Raw genomic sequence first — 25,381 nt, 5'->3', positions numbered from 1 at the left:
CCAATACGCTCTTGTTATGCCGCTGGCCCACTTAGTGGCTGTCTTTGGCATTTTACTACAACCCCTCTGGATTTTGCAAAAATCTGTAGATTAACAATCCAGACCTGACTACATTAGAACTGTGGGTCTCCTATTGGATATCCTTATCCTACAGTAGCACCTACTATGTCTCTTTTTTTCATTTTGTTTACTATTCACTGTACAGGTATAGGATCTATGATACAGAATGCTTCAGACCTGGGGTTTTACAGATATGGGATATTTCTGTAATTTGGATCACACTAATTTAAAGGGGTGGTTCACCTTTAGATTAACATTTAGTATGTTATCGAATGGCATCTTCTAAGCAACTTTTCAATTGGTCTTCATTATTTTTTTATAGTTTTTTCAGCATTTGCCATCTTCTTCTGACTCTTTCCAGCTTTTAAATGGGGGGGTCATTGACCCTATCTAAAAAAACAAATGTTCTGTAAGTCTACACATTTATAATTATTACTACTTGTTACTACTCGTCTTTCTATTCGGGTCCTCTCCTATTCATATTCCAGTCTCTTATTCAAATCAGCGCGTGGTTGCTATGGTAATTTGGACCCTAGAAACTAGACTGCTGAAATTGCAAACTGGAGAACTGCTGAATAAAAAGCAAAATAACTCATAAATAATAAAAACATGAAAACCAATTGCAAATTGTCTCAGAATATCACTCTCTACGTCATACTAAAAGTTATTGCATCGGTGAACAACCCCTTTAAGGCTGCACAAAAACTATTAAACAAGAAAAAACCCCAACATGATTGTTTTGCCTCCAACAGAGATTCATTATATTTTAGCTGGGATCAAGTACAAGGTACTGTTTTATTATTGCAGAGAAAAAGGAAATAATAAATAAAAATTAGAATTATTTGCTAAATGTGGACTCTCTGTTAACATTTACGCTAGATTTTACTTTGTGTGAACTATGGAGTCATCAGATGATCCACTAAATTCCATCTGGTCAGTTAAAAAACCCAGGGTACACAATGCATTTAAAGAAAGCCAGCATTCATTTACACAAAAGTAAATTAAGCTTTTTTCTTTTCTAAAATGAATTGTAAATTATTTTTTTTATGATATATTAAAATGTGTGACACAGTAGCATCAAAGTGTTCCTGGGCTATGAAGTGTGTAAATATAGATGCATTGTGCTATCCTGTACATTTGTTTCTGCGTGGCTCTATCATCAATGTAGTGCACATTTTTTAAGAAATTGTACTGTAGTTAAATGGCTTCCTGTGCAAACTCGGAACATAACAATATGAAATCCAGTGCCCTATTACCATCCCCATAGTGAGCACTCTGCATTGTCAGATCAGAGTGACTTTGGGAATGGAATGATATGAAGACTTGGCAGCAATATTGTCTGTGCCTCTTACCTGACTTAATAGGAAACTGCCTTTTGAAGGTCACATGCCTTTTAGAGCAACTGCAGTTCGAGACAGATTTTCCCATCTCATTAAACTCTTAAATTAAATAAGGAAGTTGCACTGGTGAGTCTTTTCTGTGCCTTTTCAACTTCACAGGGTCAGGGGTTAAAGCTTCAAATGAAAATTGGTTCAATAATAAAATGTGTCTGTTGATATACAAGATAAAAAAAATCCTCCTAAAAAAACTGGTAGATAGGCAGACAGTTTGTTGGCTAAATAAAATAGAGAGAGACAAAGCTAAAATGGATAGATGATAGACAGATTAGATAGATGGATAGATAACATAGATAGATAACATAGATAGATAACATAGATAGATAACATAGATAGATAACAGATAGATAGATAGATAGATAGATAGATAGATAGATAGATAGATAGATAGTGATTGATAGTTAGCATTGATGACATGTATGAGTAGATAATGATAAATAAATAGATAGATAGATAAACATGGATGGTTAGATGATAGAGAGATAGATAATGATTGTTAGATAACATGGATGGATAGATAGACATGGATAGATAGACATGGATGGGATAAATAGATGATAGACAGAGAAATAATGATTGATAGATAACATGGATAGATAACATAGATAGATATTGATTGATAGATAACATGTATAGATGATTGATAGAGAACATGATAGCATAGATGATAATTGATTGATGATAGATATATATTGTATAGTGCTATAATAATAGGTTGATCTATCTTTAGCGGAGCAATGGTGATCATTTATGCTGTGAATCAGGGGTAAAAATACCCATTTGATGTACCACTTTAATAATTTCAGCACACAAAACCTAGGGGTGGTAAAAAAAGAAAAAAACCAAAATATCACTGTTATTAAAAACAAATGTAGAGAGATTCATATGAAAGAAAACATTGTCTTTCAAAACTAAATACAGAATAATAATATTTCCTTCCTTCATACTTATGATGCAACATTGTCATTGCTATTATGTTAACTGCTCTCACTCTGCTATAGCTTTTAATCTACCTTAATTCCATTTGATTTAGTTACAGACATCTATCACTGGGAGAATTCATCACTAGGTTCTCTCTCACTCTCTACTCCTCTGACATAGAATAAATGCATTTTAAGGTTGAGAGTAAATTATTATTCTTTCAGACAGAAGAGGAATATCAGCTGAAAGAAGATACATTTGGTTACATATACTTGACTAGATAGATAGACAGACCAAGGTGTTCACACCTTAAGATCAATCTAAACATGGGTGTCTAACCAGTAATAAAAATATTATAAAGAAAACTGTGCACATTCAGGGTTTAAATATATTTTTTAAATAGGTTTGAATGAAACTCGACTTTTTTCCACTAATTAACCTCACTGTGAACCGTTTTCTGTATAGCAATGTGTATAAAATGCATATATTTATATTATATATATATACTCAATAAAAACTATACATATATACAATATTACAGCTGTATTTTTATTATCCTGACTGGCGCTTTTATGCGCCATTATACGTCAGCCTTTAATATGTGACTAACACACCTAACTACTCAATCAATTTGATTTCTATTAGATATTTTAAGTTCAAGCTATTTTAACGTGTACATCAGTACAGCCATATACTAATTTGGAGGAAATATTAGATAATCTAAACAAAAACGAATTTGCTACTATTCCAGTACACAAATAGCGTCGAAATAACGTGAGACCTATATCTACCCAAAAACTTTGATTTACATATATCACTGTTTCTTCAAAAACTGGGTTAATAACCATCATTTTAACTGGGCGACATACTAAATTAAATAGCTAAATTCCGTTTATTGACATATTATATTTATATATGTGATAGGAACATCATCTTAAAGTCTACTTAGAAATCTTTATAAAATGTTTATAAAACTCCAGTGTATGAAGCAATTACCCGGATTTATTTCAGTTGCTATACAGCCAATACAAACGAGCAAAGCAACTAAAGCACAGATGCTTCCAACTCGATCTAAGCGACAGAACAAATATATACAAATAGAAGGTAGAAAATGAAATGAAAGCCACAGCATTTACAGAAGAGTTCGAATGAAACAGGGACTCTCTGGTATTTAATTTAGATTGTGTACAGGTCTGGACATTCTTGATATACAAGACAAAAATAAATTCGAAAAAAGTGCATGGTCTACTACAGAACCATAAAACGAGACAAAAATAAAAACAGAAAACACAGTGGTACTATTTATCTTACGTTATTAAAAGAAATGGGCCCTTAATCTAAAAATCATAAAAGATACAATTTACAACTCAAATTCACCGGACTTGACCACAGGTTGCCAGCAGTCCTGCACCCCCAAAGAAATATATGAAATGTATTGTTCTTAATTACATACGGTTTTAAGGAATTTAAAAAATGCTGGCTCAGATGAGAGTGGATTTAACGTTTTGGCAACAGCATTAATTTGGCACAATACATGAGAGGTGATATGAATGGGTTTTTCCTTTAGATATAAAATCTGTATTGATGACACTAACATAGTCAAACACGTGTGCAGGTGAATCGTTCGGGCACTATTGAAGTCATTATTAAGATTCTAGTATAACTTGAAAAAAAATAAATGGCCACTTGTTTATTAATATATTCTCACTTAAGTATGACCTCACAGGGCCCTTCAGTTGTTGATATAGTAGAACTCCCAGCACCCCGCCTTGGTTGCAGTTGAGCAACAGGCTCGAGGGCCGCAGCTTGTCGGTTCAATCTGCTGGCGACTTTAGAGATGACAAATGAAAAATAACATTATTAGTAGAGTCATTTGTTAGATTTACCAGAGGTCTGGACCACATCCCTACCATGAACGATAATGACCATGGGAGAAGACTGTGCTTATTGGCAGAGTTTGAAAGGAAGCCTTGCGCTGTCCTTAGTGCTGAAACATCCCATTGCTGTCCGAGGTGCTGAAACATCCACAGACAGAGAAGATGTGGAGCTGGTAAAACAGTTGATACTTTAGATATAGCTGAGCGGATGTCCATGCTAGACCCTGTCAGAAGGTAATGGATGGGTGTTAGTGCTGTTGAAGGGCTTCTTGCCTCTGTAGTTGCACGATTGTGTAAAGCCATAGAACAGAGCATCAGTGTCCCACCAATGTTCGCTTGGCCAATGATTGTTCTCAGGATGCCTGAAGTTAAATGAGGACATTATGGAGGAGGTGGTAGCCTAAGTGTGAGTGTAGAAACCATAATAACTCAGGTCCTTGATACAATTTTTCTCACAGTCCCTAGGGGGTACCACTTCACTCTTTAATGGTGAGGAGCTGCCCGACACCGCAGGGTCGGAGGGTGAGAGCCTCCTTCTCTTGGCCTGTTCGTATATCCCGGAGTCAGTGGAGTCCATCGACTTGATAGAAGGAGGTGTCTCGATCCAGCTGGAGTCGGAAAGGTCTTTGGGTTTTGTATCCTCACCCAAAGGAGACCTATCTGCAGTTGTCAGATTTTCTACGTCCTCACTCCCTGTCAGGTAAGGGTTAGTGGTCGCTACTCTGCCCCCTGGAGCCCAGCAAGGTAGCACAGAGCCAGACTTCGTGCAGTACTGAGAGGGGCTCCGTGCTCCCCACCCAGTGGGATCACTGTAGTAACCAAGAGGGCGCGCTGTACAGCCAGTCCCAGGCAGAGGAAGCGCCTTGACTCCGGCCGCAGCGTAGGACAACAACGTGGCAGCGTTGCCTGCGAAGTCCGTGGCCGCATCGTAGGCAGAGGCGGAGGTGAAGTCAAGCCTGTTGTTGGCTGGAGTTACAAACCAGCGCTGTGGGGATAGAGCACCAGGGTCCTCCCCTTGTTGGGGTGACAGCAGCCCGTTAGTATGGGGGACACTACGGTCAGTTCCTGGACCTGGCACTGCTCCCGGAGGGTGGAAACGTGACTTGGCATAGCTACTGACAAACTGGTCCTGCAGGAAGGTACTGGCCATGGAATAACGGGCCCCGGGCACAATTTGGGAGCGCGGGGAGTCATTGGGAGATGGAGTGAGTCGATCCAAGTCACAGCCTGTGTAGATCCTGTAGCAAGAAAAACAGAGTCCGTTATAAATTGCGGGATTAGTCCTTAAGCAATAGCTAAAAGTTTGGTTAGACCCCCCTCCCCTCCACACAGACCACAACACACAATCCAGATGTTTGTCCTACCGGGTGTTGCTAAATTCATAACTGTCCTGGGGGTGAAAGGAGGATGCAACCAGGGGCGACCATCCTGGGTCCCACCGTCTACAGGGCCCCAGCAGAAAACTGTTGAATAATGTGTATAGTGAGGAAGGGTGTGATATTGTGTGTATAGTAATACAAGACAGTGGAAAGGGCCTGTAAGAGGTTGTTACTGTTGGTAACATGTATAATATAAATATATCGTTATTGGGTCTATATTGCTAGTTCGAAATGAGCAAGAGAGTTATGGGGACTTGCCCTAGTTCTCAGGGCACCATTAAATAACCGAATTTCGAAGATATATGTCCCATGATTCAAAATCAATACAATATCCAAAAATGTATTCAAATTCGTATTAAAATGGTTCATACTGACCCCATATTTCAATACATTTTTGGAAAGCAAATCATGTAAATGCGTGTATAGTAAAGCGAGATGGTAGTGGTAGAGGGCAGTGGGAACACATTATGGTAGTGTCAGGGGTTCCATTTGTAGTGGTGTGTGCATAACAGGGCAAAAGGGTGTTGAATGTGCTAAATTGCAATAGGATATAGTAAATTATAGTGGCTGACTTTCTGTCCTGACCTGTGATATCTAGGAGTGTATATTTGAAAGAACACATCATCTTTAGCAGTTATTTTATGTATCAGAAGACGATTTGCCCCCGCAGCCAACATTCTCCTTTAAATTATTTTTGCATGAAGATCGTCTGCCTGCCACCGGCCCAAGCAGAGAAAGTCACAAGCAGAGAAAGTTATTTTGGCTACCACTATTTTCTGATGCAGGGCTGTAGAAGCCAAAATAACCCACGTGCCACCAGCCTAAGTCTATGGGAGGGGGAGTATAAATATATATAGAGAGAGAGAGAGTTTTTTAATTGCCAAGCCTTCTAACGGTATCCTCCCCTAACAACTCCCCTTCCTTCCCAGGATAAATTCACACCTAGGGGACAGTCTGGCCAAAAACAGATCACAAGGGAGTTTAGGAACATTGCACTTTTAACCAAATGCAAAAAATGTCAACAAAACAGTTTAGCTAAAGGTTGTCTGTCCAGCTCATACAGTCCAGTCTGGTCTGATAGAGCTCAATTGACCTTTTTGGAATATATCATGTTATTATTATCTAGCCCCTGAACATCTAATGTAGTAAATTGAATAAATGAATTGTTGCTATTGGTAACATCATTTTTTCACTATGCCGCTAAGAGGGGCCCTGACAAAATGCTGGGACTCAAAAGGGGTCTTGAACTGAATAAGTAGGACAATTGCTGTCTCAATTGAATATTTACTTTAACCTATTCACAATTCATCAGTATCAATGTTCCCTACTGGCAACAATCAGTAGATTCAAATCAATTACCAAGACTGTCCCAACCACCCCCCATTATTCCACACCCCCATATTTTCTGTCTTTCCAACACCTTCTCTACAGGATCTACCCCACAATCCTAATCTTCTCTTTTCCTCTCGCTGTTTACTTACTACCCGTATTAACCATCACATCACCCCACACACACACACACACACACAAACAAGACATGTGACTTTTTGCTAAGAATTAAAAATAAACAAAAGACCTTAAAACACATTCCATATTGCAATAAGGATTGTGGGAGGTAGATGACGGTTGTTTAGCTCTCTACTATTGTGGCTGTAACTTAGTTTAAGGCAATTTAGAAATAGTTCTGTTGAGGGTAAAAGTTGAATATTTGAATTATTTTTTACATTTCACAATAGAATATTTCAACTTCTATAATATGCTGCATCTCCATTATCTGTCGGGTCCTACAAAATGTACTAGGGAAGGGGTGAGACGTTGAACCTGCTCTCCCCAGCACCCACCCACATTCTACAACACTTTACTGTTCTGCAGAAAATAAAATATTATTATTATTATAGGAAAGGTGAATTATAATGTAAGCTACAAGCTAATGCCACCTAATATTAAATAACTACAATGGAAGAGGATTCACATGCGTGGTCCAATTTCATATCATACTACTGTATTTGCCCATCTTTAGTGGGGAAATGACTAGACTGGGGCATTGTACCCACAAGTAACTGAGGTTACCAAACCATTCGTGACAACTTTTTAAACACAGCAGGGTTTCTCAAATGATTTTCGATATTGTAAATGATATATATATATATAGATAGATAGATAGATAGATATGAATATTAGTATGAGGCCATTACCTAGAACCTGTTCCAATTGTATGCGATTTTATTGAGCGGTCAAACCAGCCTAAACCCACTAGCAACTCTCAGATTTCTCTAGTACTAGGAGGATACAGTTACATTGCACATTCATTCACTTACACTGGGTAAAGAAGCGCTTTTTTTCCCTCCCAGAGAGGATCATTCACGTGAATAACAAGCAAATGTCCATTTATGCCTCTGTCATGCGCTGCACATAGAATTCTCGTTTCATAAAGCATCATTCATAGTTCCACTGTATTACCTATACTTTCATATAGTTGCACTGTGCGATGAATAATTATTCAGAGCATAAAGTCTGTCGGACACCCCGCTGGATTAATCAAGTGTGATGCTGTTATTACGCAGGGACATGGTCAGTAATTTAAGTAACTAGGGTCACCGCATTCTACAATCAACTAGGTGGATTTAGCGTTTAGCGCACTTCAATCTGTTACGCTGCAGATCCATTCCTTTACACTGCTGCAGATCATTTCCCTTACCCTTTTGCAAACTTATCCTATTAGACAATTAGAATTTAAATATTTCAGAACAATTTCTTCTCGGTGTCGCGCATTTATTTAAATTGTTGCACATTTAGCGACACTGTCGCACAATCTGTTCCAGAACACTTCCGGAATGAATCCAGCTACACTGCTGAAACATCGCCGTTATATTGTTGCAGTACAAATGAATTTATATTATTACAAATACAATGCATTCTACGGGAGAGCCATTTGTTATCATTGTTGGATTACTGTCGCTTTGCTACATAGTTGTAAAACGATTCAGTTTCCCCGTTCCTGGATCATTCAGTGGCATTTCTGCAGTATCTGTAACACTGTTTCGGATTCATACAGTTCTATTTGTTGATGAATAATTGAATTACAGTGTTGCAAGTCTGAACTGGAGCGGGATGTTTCCTGTCAAATTGCTGCAACGTTTGTTCTGGAACAGAATGATAGAGCTGCAATGTACCCAGTATATGCGACTTCCTTACACAACTAAGAGGTGTAGAATTATTCGGTACTATACTGTTGCAAGCTCATTTATGTACATTCTGGTAAGAAAATGTACAGACGCAACTGCGTACACATTTTATTACAACGTTCCATTGGTTTATCGTTTTCTATTTCTTCCAGAAAATGCGCAGAACTGCGACATAAAATGCGCCGCATTGGGAAAAGTGATCATTCGTTCCACACCTTTGTCCTTGTCTCAGAAGTTTCCAACCACCTACCACTATCTATACGGGAACGAAAATCTATCAATACATGTACAAAGATTGTTTACAGGGAAGACAGAATAATCTTTTTATTGATATTTATTTTATCTGTATTTTTCTATCTAGGCACAATATCCATCCAGTTACAAGCTTGCCTCTACAGCCCTAAATTACAGTGAATTCTTAGCACTGGATTCCCAATAGCCAAATCTCGCAAAAAAGACAAGTGCAAACGAAGTGCACAATAATCCCTAGAGTGTGGATCACACACACTGTGCTGTATGCAATGTACAACAATGGCAATGCCCAATTTCAAAGGAAATTCATTAAACTGTAAGTAGTTTCTTGTGTAATGACCATACAGACTGCAATACTATCTGTCTATAAAACAGTCATTCCACCAAATATCGCGTTCTTTGGAAGGAGGGGGCACCTGCTTGGAACTGCGTTTGAATAAATTGGGTTAAACTGTTACTGCAGCTCAGATCAACCAATTGCTTATCGGTTACAGTGGGAAAAGAACTATACAGATTCCAGTACAGTGGGCAGCCTTACTATGCAGGGGTATGTATATATATATAATTATCATTATCCAGAGGTATAGGGAAAATATACATATGGTAACACACTGACCAGGACCAAATAACAAGCAGAAAAAGAAAGGTCCACACATTGGCTAAGTTGGTGGGAAGTTAAAAATGTGAGCACAGTGGTCATATCCACTATATTGTGAGGATTTGTAAAGATCAGTACAGTGGCCAGCTTAACTACAGAGAGGTCAGTCATCAACCGGCTTTACTATTAGATTGTAAGCTTCAGAGAAAGATGAACTCTGTCTGTAAAGGGTAACAGAATGTGTTAGATAAAAGAGAACAGTAAGAGGTCTATACAGAGATAAGTTCACTTGCATTTCAAGTACACAGAGGCCCAACAGCCCCCTCATGCCCAATAAATAGTGGCTGTTCATGGAATCTTACAACAGCCCCTCATGTCATGTGCCAGAAGCTACAGATGAGAATGTTTAGGTATCAGTACATTGGCCAGCTCCACTATACAGAGAGGCAAGGCAGGAGTCAGCACGCTGGACAGCTCCACTATTCACTGTGACTTTATGAGCGTTTACGTTACGTTACGTTTACATTACGTTTATCCACTAGGCCAGGCCTCGCTGATCAGTTCCTTATATGGGGCAAAGCAATCAATATATTGGGCAGATCTGCAATAACGCAGGGGAATAAAAAAACGACACTCATATACAGGCAACACATAAACAATCACCCCTGCCCTAAACACAAACACATTCCCAAACGTAAGCTAGCACGGACACATACGCACTGACACACAAAAATCAAAACGCACACACACAACCCTACATGAAAACACATGCCACATGCCAACGCACATATCCTAAATACATTCATACACACAGCACAATAAGAAACACACAAGGAATTCCTGTAAAGTCTAAATTAAAATAATAAATCACGGCTATAAAGATTATAATAAAAGCAAGGTTACAACTGTTAGCTAGCATGCAAGTATAAGGGGCTTCTTAATAACAGTTTTGCATAAGCATAAAGTATAAACTCTGATTTACTGTATCCCCAGACTATATATAAACAAAACTATTTTCTCAAAGAAAAATAATTGCAAACATATACTTTTTGTGTACATAAAGAATTATGCGAAATCCAAAATAAGTGAAAACGTCCCGAGTAAATTCGGAAGGAATTTTATTAAACATACCGATAGATATTCTATCATACTACATTTGAATGTATGTATATATGTATATATATATATATATATATATATATATATATATATATATATATATATATATATATATATATATGGATCAAACGTTTGCACTCTGAACCAGTCTTCTGTTAATGAGGGTGCAGGGTCAAAGCATTATGTAATATATATATATATACTGTATTTATATATATATATACTGTATATATGCACACACACATACATACACGCTTGCGCAAGAACACAACACACAAACCATTTTTAAATTGTCACTTACGTGTCATAATTGTCCCGAAATCCTTTGGCAAATGGGTTATGGTCAATTTTCAATTGTGTGATCTAAGAAAAAAATAAATTCAAAGTGATGTATTTGGTTGTAAGATCTCAAATTTATTTTTTTCTAGCCAAAAATTATTGCTTGGGTTGGGTGCTAAATGCTAATACGCAGGCTGCAGTGGATTCTACTTGTTTTCATCCAGATATCTATACAGATAAAAGCAGGGAGCGGTTCGATACATTCTTCTAAAAACGGGCAGTTGGTGGATATGAGTAGAATAAAAAATAAAGTATTCCGATAACCGTGGACATAATACCACAGAACTATTTATATTCATAGATCTATATATAGATAGATAGATAGATAGACATACAAACAAACGAAGGATCAGCACTCTCTGTAATTTGTGGAATGATGCTCTTTTATTGATACAGCATCTCATCTCGACAAATATATATATATATATATATATATATATATATATATATATATATATATATATATATATATATATATATATAAATATATATATATATATATATATATATATATATATATATATATATATATATTTATATTAGGAGCCCTTTTATGCTGATAATAATTTCCTTGGTAAAGTAAAACAGCCCTAAACATAAAGGAATTTGTAAGAGTACAATACTCTAAAATGTCAATCAATCTTTTAGACTGCATATGATAACTTTTCAGCCAATAAATCCATTATATTTATATATATATATATATATATATATATATATATATATATATATATATATATATATATATATATATATATATATATATATATATATATATATATATATATATATATATATATATATATATATATATATATATTACGCTGCATATAAAATAGTTATTTGCAGTATATTAAAAACGATCAAGCCTTAATAAACCGAGAGCCTGGTATATGTGATTCTCATTCATATCAATATTTACATCGGTATTCTGGTAGGCAGTCACCGCAATGAACTGGGTCTCTGGGAAGGTAAAGGTCTGGACCCTTCCAGGTTGACTGGTATCTTCTGTGCCATCCTCATTCACCTCCACCACGTGTAGCCGAGGTTGATACTTGTGTAGAGACTGCAAGACAACCATCTGCCAAAGGTAGAACAAGGAGGAGTGAGAGGAGGAAAGTGGCAGCAGGACAGGCTTTTCTTAAACAATAACGACCCATGGCTACAAGGTATAACCTTACTGTAAATCTGTAAAGGTTTGGAGTGCAAGCCTTTTGCATTTTTGCAGGAATGGTTATGCCTTTCAGTTTGTTGAAAAACAACTTATAGCAAAATATAGGTGGGGTGGCAGACTGGGTGCCCCTGGGATAAAGCATACAGTGGGTTGGTAAATAACTATTCTAAAGAGAATGAATCGCTGAGTAAACAGAAAGCTGCTGATATACATTATAGACATGCACATTAATTTATTCCAGACTGATTTCTGTTTTTGCAGCGTTCGAAGTGCATGCAGATGGCTTGCAATGACACATGGTATAAATATATTCCACGCTGGGTGAGAAACCGATGGGGCCTAGAAACAAGGGACTGCGCTTATATATTCAGTAAATATGTGCTCCGGGTCCTCCAGAGCAGTATCAGTGAGTGGGGGAACCATACTTGTACCATCAAAATCACCTCTGCGAGTAGGAGATTATGTATTTTCCATCAGAATTGGCCATACAAAAGCCAACCCCTGTCTGTAATTAGTAAATCATAAACTAGATGAAAAGTACATTTCTAGCTGTAAGGAGCTATACATATGCACCAAATTTTATAAAACGATTCAGTTGCAAAGGGCCAGCTTCCAAGTATGAGCCTAAAACAAGTTCAAGCTCTGAAGCAGCTGCTGAAGACCACCTTGCTTTTGTATTCATGTCCCATATAATCATCTATAGGGACCCAATCATTTATCCTCAGACCTATCTCTATTTGTAGGCATGGTAGGCATGGAATAATGTATATGCCTAAAAGTAACCTTTACTTATAAGGATGATGTGCCCAAAGTGAGATTCCATCTTTCAGCAGTGGACCATGCATCTGCGCACAGAAGAAACCTTTATTTGTAAAAAAAAATAATAATGCACCCTTTGGTATCAATGATTATGTCACCAGACTCCCCTATTTGTAGAAAAGGTAACTAGGAATGTGTACCAGCCCTGGCCATCTGCCATCTCTAGGTGAGAACTACCTACGCCCCTATACTATCAATAGAAGTGAGGAACCCTCTGTAAATAGGAAAGCATGTATGTACACCTGTAAACTGTAAGCTATGCTTGCGCCCCCAGACCAGTCTCTAAGTATAAAGCTATGAATGTCACCCATGCATGCCAACATAGACTACCCCCATGCCACTGACCTGTCCGTTGTTATTGGAAGCCCCTTTGTTGTTGGTGAGTTTCATTTTGCCAAAAGAGATTTCCTGGCGCATCCAGTGGGCTCCAGTGTTTGGTGAGTCGGGGTGCATATACACCCTATTGCCTGTTATTGCACATACATAAATATTACATGAGAGTTGCACAATAAAAATAAAATCCTCCAAATGAGAATGATGTGTCTTCATCTATTTCCATTTGCATTTTCACTGCCTTCCCCTATCATCTGCTACCACAATTCGCTTTATTCGCATCACAAAGGGCTTTTCATGAACATTTCTCACTTAAAGTGAATGAAAAGAAAATGTGTTAATTGGACTCGCCTTGAACGTTTGGTGGTCCGCTTTGCCCAACAGGCTACGCCACTTGCCCCCTTTGGAATCTCCAGTGATTGGGATCAGCCAGAATCACATCAACAAAAATATTGTAATGCGCCGTGGGATCCAGCCCCGAAATGTTAAAACTCAGGAAAGGGAACATACGCCTGGCAAATTGCAATCAGACACAGGAGAAAAGGTGTTAGCAGAGGGAGGTGAAATCCTACTGGCACTGTAAACCACGACTAGGAATAAATTCTTAATTATACTGGCAAATTCAACTTTAAACGAGGAAAATTAAAAAAAAAAAAAATTATATATATATTTCTAATAATAATATTATTTCTAATAATAAAATACAATATTAATATAAAAAAAAAAAAATATATATATATATATATATATATATATATATATATATATATATATATATTAAAGAATACAAATTAAATCAAAGATATAGAGAGATTCACAGAGGGACGGATACAGAAAGGATAATTGGGTATAAATATATGTTGAAAACGGATAGATATCAAATCAATGACAGATGAATAGTGGAAGATAGATAGATGACAATTAATACATATCTATGTCAAAATTGAATGTGCGTAATTATAAGGAAAAAAAATAGATCTATATAAAATGAGAAAGACAGACAGAAAATGGGTGAAAATAAAATACAAGCAGTAGATGTTCGGCTGAATTCGTCTGGGAAAAGTTTGGACATTTTATAAATTCTTCTTTTAGAATTATTATTGCATTAAATTCATTAAAATAAGAAAGATGTCTTAAATCACACACATTTAAAAAATAAAGAAGCCTGTATTTTATTCCTCGTTCACACAAATATAAATAGTTAATTACAAGCTGTGTGATAGAATACAGCGAATTATATCAGTAAAGTTACATAGTTACATAGTTAAATTGGGTTGAAAAAAGACAAAGTCCATCAAGTTCAACCCCCTCCAAATGAAAACCCAGCATCCACACACACACATGTAAAATGTTTTTTTATTCCATGTTAGGTCATAGTAATAATTATATAACTATTATATTATATTACTAAAATAATGCTATTGTCAATAATAATAATGATAATAATCATAATGATAATAATAATAATACAATGATAATAATAATAAATGACTGCTAATAGGGGGATGCTCGGTTTTGCACCCTCAGAAGGGCAGCTTGTGCCCCCTGTACCCACCTGCCTTGCTTGGTGATGATCATTTCGGTTTGGTGCCTGTGAAACTTGAGCCAGAGTGGCCTATTACACAGGTAGACCTGGGCTTTGCCAGGGACTAGTCCAGGCTGGGTGGCAGAGAACTGGTAGAAGGGAGCAGCCTGGTAGGAATGGCCATACTGCTGGCTGTAGGGGTATCCAGTGGCTGGGTATCCTTGTGGAGAAGAATTGCCCAGGAGACTGTTGTAAGCTCCATTGGCGATGACAGGGTGGTGAGCCATGTACCTGCTGGGGCTTCCGATGGAGAAGGCTGGGTGAGCAGCTCCATGCTGGCTTGGATAAGGAAACATAGTAGTAGTAGTAGGAGCAAGGCAGCAGACTGGGACTGACTGGACTGAGGGAGAGAGATAACGATCTGCTGCAGATCCATCGAAATTGTGACGAATCTCAGAGACCCCATCCAAGACTGGAGACAGCTTACTCCTCTGGCCGTCCCCTGGTGTGTCCTTAGAGCCAGAGAAACTGTCTGCATCTGACTGATTCGTCATCCCCCTGACAGTCGTTTTTTTCAGAGGTGAACTTCTCTCCAGGTTGTCAGCAGTGGAGATAATAGGATGATCGTGCAAAGCCAGCTCAGATGCCGCTGGATGGGGGTAACTGCCGCTGACACTTAGGAATTTCTTGGAGAGCATCATAGAGGAAGAGAGACATTGATCCACCTGCATCGCTAGTCCCTACACTCCCCTCAACCCTGCCATGAACTGCCACATCCAGGGGAACTATCACAGCCCCTTTAGACTAGGACACTTTCCTGGAGCTTCCCAGAGCTTTGATCCCCTATCCAGGGAAGATCCGATTGGCCAATTGACTCCATGCAGCAATAACACTCACTTTTGATCCCGCCACTCACTAGCGCTGATGAAACGACTCTTGCCATTGGTTCACCGCTGACAGTAATTTAATTAGATAGGCATTAATTAGGATAATCACCTGGCTCCCAGCCGCTGGGATGGCACAGGGTAGTTGATTGTGTGCACAGTGGGGGGAGGGCTGTGATTCGTTTGTATGTTCGACGTGTCTTATCCAACATTAACCAGGATTTATTAATCTTTTGCTTTATAATCATGGAGCCCTCCAGCTTCTGCACAACTACAAATGAAAGCGTTTTACCGAAATGCTAGGGCTCAGCAGAGTGAACATGACTTGAGTTTACTTACGTTGTTATTGGTGCAAACGCAGCAGATTTGGCGTATTTAATCACTTCACCCCTCCAGCCCTATACCCTATAGCTGCTTCAGGCCACCTTCCTGAACCCGTCACCCACTCATGAGGGAATGTGGCAGCTGCTGGACCTCCTCCTGTTAGAGGAATCATGCACATGGGGCATTCCCCAAGTTACACCCAGGGCCGCCATTAGAAATCACAGCCCATACAACAAAAATTTTCGACCCACAAGCCCCACCCCAGATCCTGCCCACTCCACAGTTAAAAGACCCCACAGACATGAAAACTAAAAAAGGTAACCCACTAGACACTCAACTTATAAAATGCTATTGATGGTCAGGGCCCCCTTATGAATTAAAAAAAACTGTGGCGCCAGGGCCCCCCATAAAAGTTTTTTTTTAAAAAAATTAGTGGTCAGTGCCCCCCCTACAAGTTAAAAAAATAATAATTGATGACAGGGCCCCCCTATAAGTTAAAAAAAAACATTGGCAACTTCGTCTGTTTTCAACTTTCGCCGCTTCAGAACTTCAACTTTGCCTGTTTTCATGACTTGGGACTTTTCACTGCTTCAGGACTTAAATTTCGGCTGTTTTCATGACGTCGGGTCTTTTCGCCATGTCAGAACTTCAATCTCAGCTGTTTTTGTGACTTCGGGTCTTTTCGCTGCTTCAGCACTTCAATCACATCTGTTTTCATGACTTCTGGGCTTTTCGCAGTTTCAGGACTTAAATTTCAGCAGTTTTCGTGACTTAGGGTCTTTTCGCATCTTCAGGACTTAAATTTCGGCTGTTTTCATGACGTCGGGTCTTTTCGCCACTTCAGGACTTCAATTTCGTCTGTTTTTGTGACTTTGAGTCTTTTCGCTGCTTCAGGACTTCAATTACGTCTGTTTTCGTGACTTCAGGTCTTTTTGATGCTTCAGGACTTAAATTTTGTCTGTTTTCATGACTTCTGGGCTTTTCGCAGCTTCAGGACTTCAATTTCACCAGTTTTTGTGACTTCGGGTCTTTTTGCTGCTTCAGGACTTAAATTTCGGCTGTATTTGGGTCTTCGGGTCTTTTCGAAGCTTTGGGACTTCTGCTGTTCGTCACTTACGCATTAAGGCAGCACAGCAGTACCCCCTGTGCCCCCCTTATGGCAGCTCTGATTAGACCTGATGTCATTTGTGTGATAAAAGTGTTAAAGCCCCCATTCAGAAGGGGGAGTTGTAACTGCTGGACCTCCAGCTACCAGTGCAATGTTGATAGTTATATCTCAACTAGTAGAGGTCATCAGAATGAGCATCATCAAAGTTAGAGTTATGACTTATTGTTAGTGTGACAAAGCCCCCCTCCATTCAGTTGCGGATGCTGTAGCTGCTGAACCTCCAGTGCAATGCTGGTAGTTGTAGTTCAGCAAGAGATATAGGGTACAGACTGGACACCCTGACTTCAGTATAACATAGGAAGCAACAGCCAGGCAAGTTCCATATTCAGCAGGGGAAGCTGTAGCTGCTGGACTGTGAGATGTCAGTTGAGAGGCAGAAAATAGGGTCCTTGGAAAGGGGTTTGAAATAATCATAAGCTGCTGTGATGGAGTGACTTGATGCATTTGTAGTGATGTTTACCACATCTTTGATATCTAAATATTTAATCGGAATCACTAATGCAGAAGGTTATGGAATGACAGACCTGTGTTCCTTATTCATCTGCACTTTGCATTGGCACTTGGGGATGTATTGCCTCCTACCAATAGTTTTAGCCTATAATTGTACTAATAAGGACAAGGTTCTTGCAGTGATTTGTATAATGGGCATTCTATGGCACCAGCCCAAAAAGAATTTGGTTTTCTCAGTCTTACAATTTATTATATATATATAAAAATATATGCAATAAAATATTTATATCTATATATAACAAACAAGGAAAAGTTGTGCTCACCACTAGTTTTTAAAATCATACGTTTTACCTGCAACTTACTAGCTGCTTTCAAAGTAAAACTCCCAAACTTGGCTGCCCTTTTATTAGACACCAGTGGGATCACCTGACTATAGTTGGAGAGGGTGGGAGCTACAACATGGAGCTGGTCACTGCTCTTGAAGCAGCTAGTAAGTTGCAGGTAAAACGTATTCGTCCCTTTTATAAAATGTATAATTAAACCATAGAATTCTTAATGAATCAGATGAAAATTGAGCATAGGACTGGCCAGATATGGGATGACTTTGACGTAGTTGGCCAGCTTAAATATATTGCAATATATGGACAAACAATCCCTGTTTTGTTTAAAGGGTAAGGCATTTTTCAGTAGCAGTATGCACAAAATGTCTCTGTCTTAAATATATTGATAATGGGTTGAGTGCAGAGGAATCTTGTATTTGTCTATCTATATATATATATATATATATATATATATATATATATATATATATATATATATATATATATATATATATATATATATATATATATATATAATATATATATATATATATATATATATATATATATATATATATATATATGTCTATATATATATATGTCTATATATATATATATATGTCTATATATATATATAATATATATATATATATATATATATATATATACTATATATATATATATATATAATATATATATATATATATATATATATATATATATATATATATATATATATAATATATATATTAATCTATCTATCCTGACAATTTAGATAGCTTGTAAACTTATAGGTGAAAAATAGTCTCATTTATAGTTGTGTTCACTTTGTAAAACCCCCAGTTTTCATGCAAATGTAGTTGTGTATTTCAATATAAACACTGGTAATACCAAAACATTGTTGCATTCATAGATTACATTTGTTTGTTTAGCTTCTGCAAATAAAACATCATTGGCAACAATAATGATATTTTGTGCAGGAAAAGGTTCATCCTGTAGAGTAGCGTCCCCAACCTTTTTTTTTACCCATGAGCCACATTCAAATGTAAAGAAAGTTGGAGAGCAACACAAGCATGTAAAAAGTTCCTGGGGGGGTGCAACATTTGGACTGAGATTGGCCATTAGTAGCTCCTGTGTGGACTGGCAGCCTACAGTAGGCTCTGTTTTGCAGTAGACATGGATTTTATGCAACTAAAACTTGCCTTTAACCAGGATTTAAAAAAACAAGCACCCTTTTTTTAGGACACTGGGAGCAATATCCAAAGGGGTCGGAGAGCAACATGTTGCTCACAAGCTACTGGTTGGGGTTCACTGCTGTAGAGCATGGAGCCATGGGTGATATTTGACCCTGTTTACCAACCCTCTATCAGAACCAGTGCATTCTAAATAGCCTATTTGGATCATGCTAATCAGTGCCTTACGTCTGATGGCACAGACACTGGAGAGTGTAGAGAATTGCCCACTGCCACCTCTCATTGATTCAAAAGGGAAATGCCAGACAGCACCAGCTTTGTCCAGTCTTTTTGGGCTGATGACTCCAGTGTTGGTGCTGTCTGGTTTTCATATTCAAGTCAATGATAGGTGGCAGGGAGTGATTTTTGCCAGTAGCTTGCTGAAAAGCACCCAGTGTATCATCAGCCTAAGGCTGGATGTTTTGGCCACTATCATTTTCCCATAAAATCCTTCTCCGTCTGTAACTACTTTCTATTAACATGAACTACATAGTTAAATTGGGTTGAAAAAAGACAAAGTCCATCAAGTTCAACCCCTCCAAATGAAAACCCAGCATCCATACACACACCCCTCCCTACTTTTAATTAAATTCTAAATACCCATACCTATACTAACTATAGAGTTTAGTATCACAATAGCCTTTGATATTATGTCTGTCCAAAAAATCATCCAAGCCATTCTTAAAGGCATTAACTGAATCAGCCATCACAACATCACCCGGCAGTGCATTCCACAACCTCATTGTCCTGACTGTGAAGAACCCTCTACGTTGCTTCAAATGAAAGTTCTTTTCTTCTAGTCTAAAGGGGTGGCCTCTGGTACGGTGATCCTCTTTATGGGTAAAAAGGTCCCCTGCCATTTGTCTATAATGTCCTCTAATGTACTTGTAAAGTGTAATCATGTCCCCTTGCAAGCGCCTTTTTTCCAGAGAAAACAGCCCCAACCTTGACAGTCTACCCTCATAATTTAAGTCTTCCGTCCCTCTAACCAATTTAGTTGCACGTCTCTGCACTCTCTCCAGCTCATTTATATCCCTCTTAAGGACTGGAGTCCAAAACTGAACTGCATACTCCAGATGAGGCCTTACCAGGGACCTATAAAGAGGCATAATTATGTTTTCATCCCTTGAGTTAATGCCCTTTTTTATGCAAGACAGAACTTTATTTGCTTTAGTAGCCACAGAATGACACTGCCCAGAATTAGACAACGTGTTATCTACAAAGACCCCTAGATCCTTTTCATTTAAGGAAACTCCCAACACACTGCCATTTAGTGTATAACTTGCATTTATATTATTTTTGCCAAAGTGCATAACCTTGCATTTATCAACATTGAACCTCATTTTCCAGTTTGCTGCCCAGTTTTCCAGTTTAGACAGATCACTTTGCAAAGTGGCAGCATCCTGCATGGAACCTATAGTTCTGCACAATTTAGTATCATCTGCAAAAATAGAAACAGTACTTTCAATGCCCACCTCCAGGTCATTAATAAACAAGTTGAAAAGCAAGGGACCTAGTACAGAGCCCTGCGGTACTCCACTAACAACACTGGTCCAATTAGAAAATGTTCCATTTACCACCACTCTTTGTAGTCTATCTTTTAGCCAGTTCTCTATCCAGGTACAAATACTATGTTCCAGGGCAACATTCCTTAATTTAACCAGTAACCTTTTGTGTGGCACTGTATCAAATGCTTTAGCAAAGTCTAAGTAAATCACATCCACTGCCATCCCAGAATCGAGGTCTCTACTTACAATCTCGTAAAAAGAAATTAAGTTAGTCTGGCAAGATCTATTACGCATAAAACCATGCTGGCACAAACTCATAGTATTATGATTTGCTATGAAGTCCAGTATCTTATCCTTTATTAACCCTTCGAAAAGCTTTCCTACCACTGACGTCAGACTAACTGGCCTATAGTTTTGAGGCTGAGAACGGGATCCTTTTTTGAATAGAGGCACCACATTAGCAATTCGCCAGTCTCTCGGCACTATGCCAGATCTCAATGAATCCTGAAAAATTAAATAAAGAGGTTTGGCAATCACAGAGCTAAGCTTGCTAATTACCCTGGGATGAATACTAAACTAAAAACATTCTATCCTATGGTTGCCACTAATACTGTTGTATGGGGGTCATTTGGGGATGCAAAAGTGAGAATTAGGGCAAACAGCAGAGCTCACACACTGGGAAGCATTCATAGCTCATACCAGGGCTGATACTGGTGAAGGACATTAGTTATTCTGTAGATGATATGTAAGATTAATACTCTTTCAGCTTCACCCTGTGGTATCATACGTTCTGTGACTGTTTGCTAGGTTGTAATGGTTTGTGCTTTGTTTTTATCTAGGATCTAATACTATGGTGTAAATCCTCATTCAGACCCTGTTTGCATTTTAGGTATTCTATGTGTGTTTCAGGCTGGTCAACGTCCAAGCCAAGAATGAGTGCTTGAACGATGTCCCCCTTTAATTTGTAAGAATAAAAGGGACCCACTTCTTCTCAAGTGATAACTGATCATAATTTCAGTCTGTCCCCTCTTAAGCTTAATGCTTCTCTGCCCCAGAGTGAGTTACTGAATGAACCCAGGGCACCCTGGACTTAATGCAGAGTGAATGTATTCAAGGTTCTGCAGAGACCTGCATGGGGCGGGTAGTTACATTCATAATGGATTCTATAACTTCTTTAGTGTTCAGGTTTTAAAGTGATGGCTCCAGTGGACGTTTATCAAAATGTTTGTTTTTCTAAATGACTTCAAACCCTTTTAGGATCAAAAAGGGCTAAAACAGTTCTGAAAATCAACCTACATCTTTTCAAGGGTCAAGTACACCTTTCTCAATCCCTGGAGTATCTGCAGGACAACAAATAATAATCTGCCTCTAACAAGCCTATGCTCACCCTTCCATACTCCCCTGGGGCATTAAACAAACTACTCTTGCCTAATTGCCCATTCCCTATAATCTCACCCATGTAAACAACAATCCATTTCAAAGAGCCTGCATTCATTGGTATCTTCTGTGCCAATGTATTTGTTTGTTGGATTTACATTTGGCATCAGCGGAGAATCTCAAATAGAAGATGTGTATCCAAAAAGAAACATGTCTTAAGAGTGAGACATTTTGCATTCCCTATGAACATGCTATTACATGTTTCTTCATGAACTCATATCATTAGGTGGCAAAGATAATATTATGTGGGGTTTCCTTTAAGAAACAGTACCATAGACTTGGTCAGATGTAAGCTGGGGGGCCATGATAATATACTGAAACCATAGGGGTCAAATACTTTTCCTTTCTAATTCCATGAAGAGATGCATCTGCTTATACACTTATAAAGTTCTGTATGATATGTTTACCAGTTTAAGGTGGAGGGCACCTTTAGCCACTGTCATTTCTTGACTGCGTTTCTTGGAGTCTTGTTTGTAATATTTCTCAGCAGGTTTGTTAACTGACTTCTGTCAGAGTCTAATTAGACTGTTCACCAGGCAACTGCTCTGTATACAGCTTGTGCCACTTGGTGGCCAGTAACATCTGCTTTTTCTCCTATTAGGGGGATGGTAAAGAGATTTTCACTGCTACAGAATTCCAGCAAATTCTTTATATGACACTCCTTTCTTGATAAATTAGGATAGAAGTAGCTAAAGAAATATGGGACAGATATGGAGACAAAGGGGTTTCTGTCTATTTAACTGGTTCCCAATTGCCCTTGTGCGTGTATCTGACCATCTTTTAGTTTAGTGAAAATTTCAGTCTTCTACATAACAATGCTACATTGACACATGAATTTCACCATCATCCTGCTCATGGTCCAAGAATAACTACATTAGCTAACAACTAGCCTCCAATCCACAGCTTCTAACAGTTTGATACCCAATGACCTAAAACAATGGTTAACCTTTTTTAAATAACCAAATTATATTTAAGAATCAGGTTTGTGACCCAAAAATTGGTAAGAACTAGTGATGTGTGGACTGGCCTGAAGCCCAGGGTTAGGCAGGTCCAGGCTGAACATTGGCTTCCATTTACCCTTTGTTCGTCCTGCCCTGCAACCTTCTTCTGCCCCACTTCTGCCTCTGTCCGTGGCTCTTTATATACTCTTGCTGGCCCCTCCCCCTCTCAGTGATGCTACAGCAAGGTGGGCGCGGGTATATAAAGAGGGGAACGCGATGGGTTAGGGTCAGCCGCAGGTGTTGCCAGATTGGGTGCTGGTCTGTTTTAGTTAGTACCACACATTCACCTACTCTTAACCACTGTTTAACAATAGGTTCATTGTTACATTTTTTAGAGGGCTCATGGGCACCCAACCTAAACAGCTGAGGCTTCATTTTTGGGTCCTATGGACAGAGAAGGTAACAAAAATAATTTAATTGAAAATGCTTATCTCGCATGCTGTGGCTATGCATGTAGAGAATAATAAGGTTGGTCCAACTAAACAAGGACAATAATGTGCCTGATATTAAGGTGAAGGATGCAAACAGATTGGACCAAAGGGTGAAAAGAAGTGACAAAGGAATTACGTTTTTTTTACTTTATCATGTGAGAGCACAATCCTACAGAGTAAATATAATGTTAAGAGGTCTTTCCATGGGGTGTTACCCTTGTCTAACTGCCCATACACTAAAATCTCACTCCAATTAAAACACACCTGCATTCTTTGATGTCTTTGAGTGCCTAACATATTGGCACTCCTCAGTGAATTAACCTTTCCTTGCCCTTTAAAATACAGTATCAAAAAGGGACGCTGCTTATTACCCTCTAGAGCAGTGATCCCCAATCAGTAGCTCACAAGCAACCTGTTGCTCACCAAACCCTTGGATGTTGTTCCCAGTGGTCTCAAAGCAGGTGCTTATTTTTGAATTCCAGGCTTGGAGGCAAGTTTTGATTGTATAAAAAACAGGTGTACTGCCACACAGAGCCTCAATGTACAATCCACATAGGCACCACCAAATGGGCAGCACTTATTTGGCACCCCAAGAACATTTTTCATGCTTGAGTTGCTCCCCAATTCCTTTTACTTCCGAATGTTGCTCACAGGTTCAAAAGGTTGGGGATCCCTCTAGAGAAACAACCCCTTTTGTGTACGTTTACAGACTTTTTTTTGTGTGCTAATGCATTTATCAAGGGGTACATGTGGAAACTGACGAACTGGATGGAAGTAAATGTTGCATACGATTGTTTAGACCATATGTGTTTTTAACTGCAAACGGGTTAACTACTAAACCGAATTGTATACAATAATGTTACTATAGAAGCATCTCCAGCCCTTCTAATTTTAGCTGGTGTGTGTGTCAGGGTGCATTTCAAGCTCCAGAAATGATATATGATTGACAGATAAGTAGATTTAACTGCCTTCAGGCCCTCAACAATCTTGTAATTTTTTTAGCCTGCAGGAAAACGGCAATAAACAAATTAAAGTCCCCATGTTCACCCACTATATTGTTTCATTGAAACAGTTTAGCGCAGTATAATATACACATTTATTAAGAATGCGCAGATAGATTCATTTATCCGAGCAACCAGCAGCTAGAGGGAGGCCTTCTCTTATAGTAAACACGATAGGAGCAGGTAAAATGGGAGAGCAGGAGGAGTTAATGGTACTAGAGGAGAAATATGGAGAAACCGGCATTGCTAAAACATGGCTGGATGAGTCATTTGATTCGGCAGTAAATATAGAAGACTATACTTTGTTTCAGAGGTACAGGTGAACTTTTCAAAGATTGTAAAGTGTCAGGCAAATTAATTGCAGGGCTATTCTACAGACCCCCCCCTTCCCTCACATAAGTGCAGATGAAGAGCCTCATCTACTGCTACAAATAGGAAAGGTTGCTAGTTTGGTGCAAGTCTTAAAGGGAACCGGTCACCATAAGAAATAATTCCAAATCCTATTTTATGATGTTAGCCAGGATGGAAAGTGGAAGAGATTTCCTCTAAGGAATAAAGGAGGGGCAAGCAATATATGATTGATGGCTGAGGCTTTTAACAATTTTATAAGAGGTATTGATGTTTTAATTAAAAAAAAAAAATTGGGT

General features: G+C 38.4%; 1 protein-coding gene across 1 annotated transcript; it reads right to left on the bottom strand.

Annotated features, from left to right (window-relative positions):
- Positions 1–3,360: 3,360 nt before the first annotated feature.
- Positions 3,361–16,608, bottom strand: tbr1.L (T-box, brain 1 L homeolog). The gene is given in 6 exon segments (XM_041576922.1): positions 3,361–5,493; positions 11,090–11,151; positions 12,050–12,208; positions 13,466–13,587; positions 13,805–13,965; positions 15,009–16,608. Coding segments are annotated over 6 exon segments (2,043 nt in total). The 5' UTR covers positions 15,710–16,608; the 3' UTR covers positions 3,361–4,655.
- Between the last annotated feature and the right edge of the window lie 8,773 nt (positions 16,609–25,381).

Source organism: Xenopus laevis, chromosome 9_10L (assembly GCF_017654675.1).
Source record: "Xenopus laevis strain J_2021 chromosome 9_10L, Xenopus_laevis_v10.1, whole genome shotgun sequence".
NCBI classification, from domain to species: Eukaryota; Metazoa; Chordata; class Amphibia; order Anura; family Pipidae; genus Xenopus; species Xenopus laevis.
The sequence above is the reverse complement of the archived record's forward strand: the minus strand, read 5'-3'. Positions and strand labels throughout refer to the sequence as shown.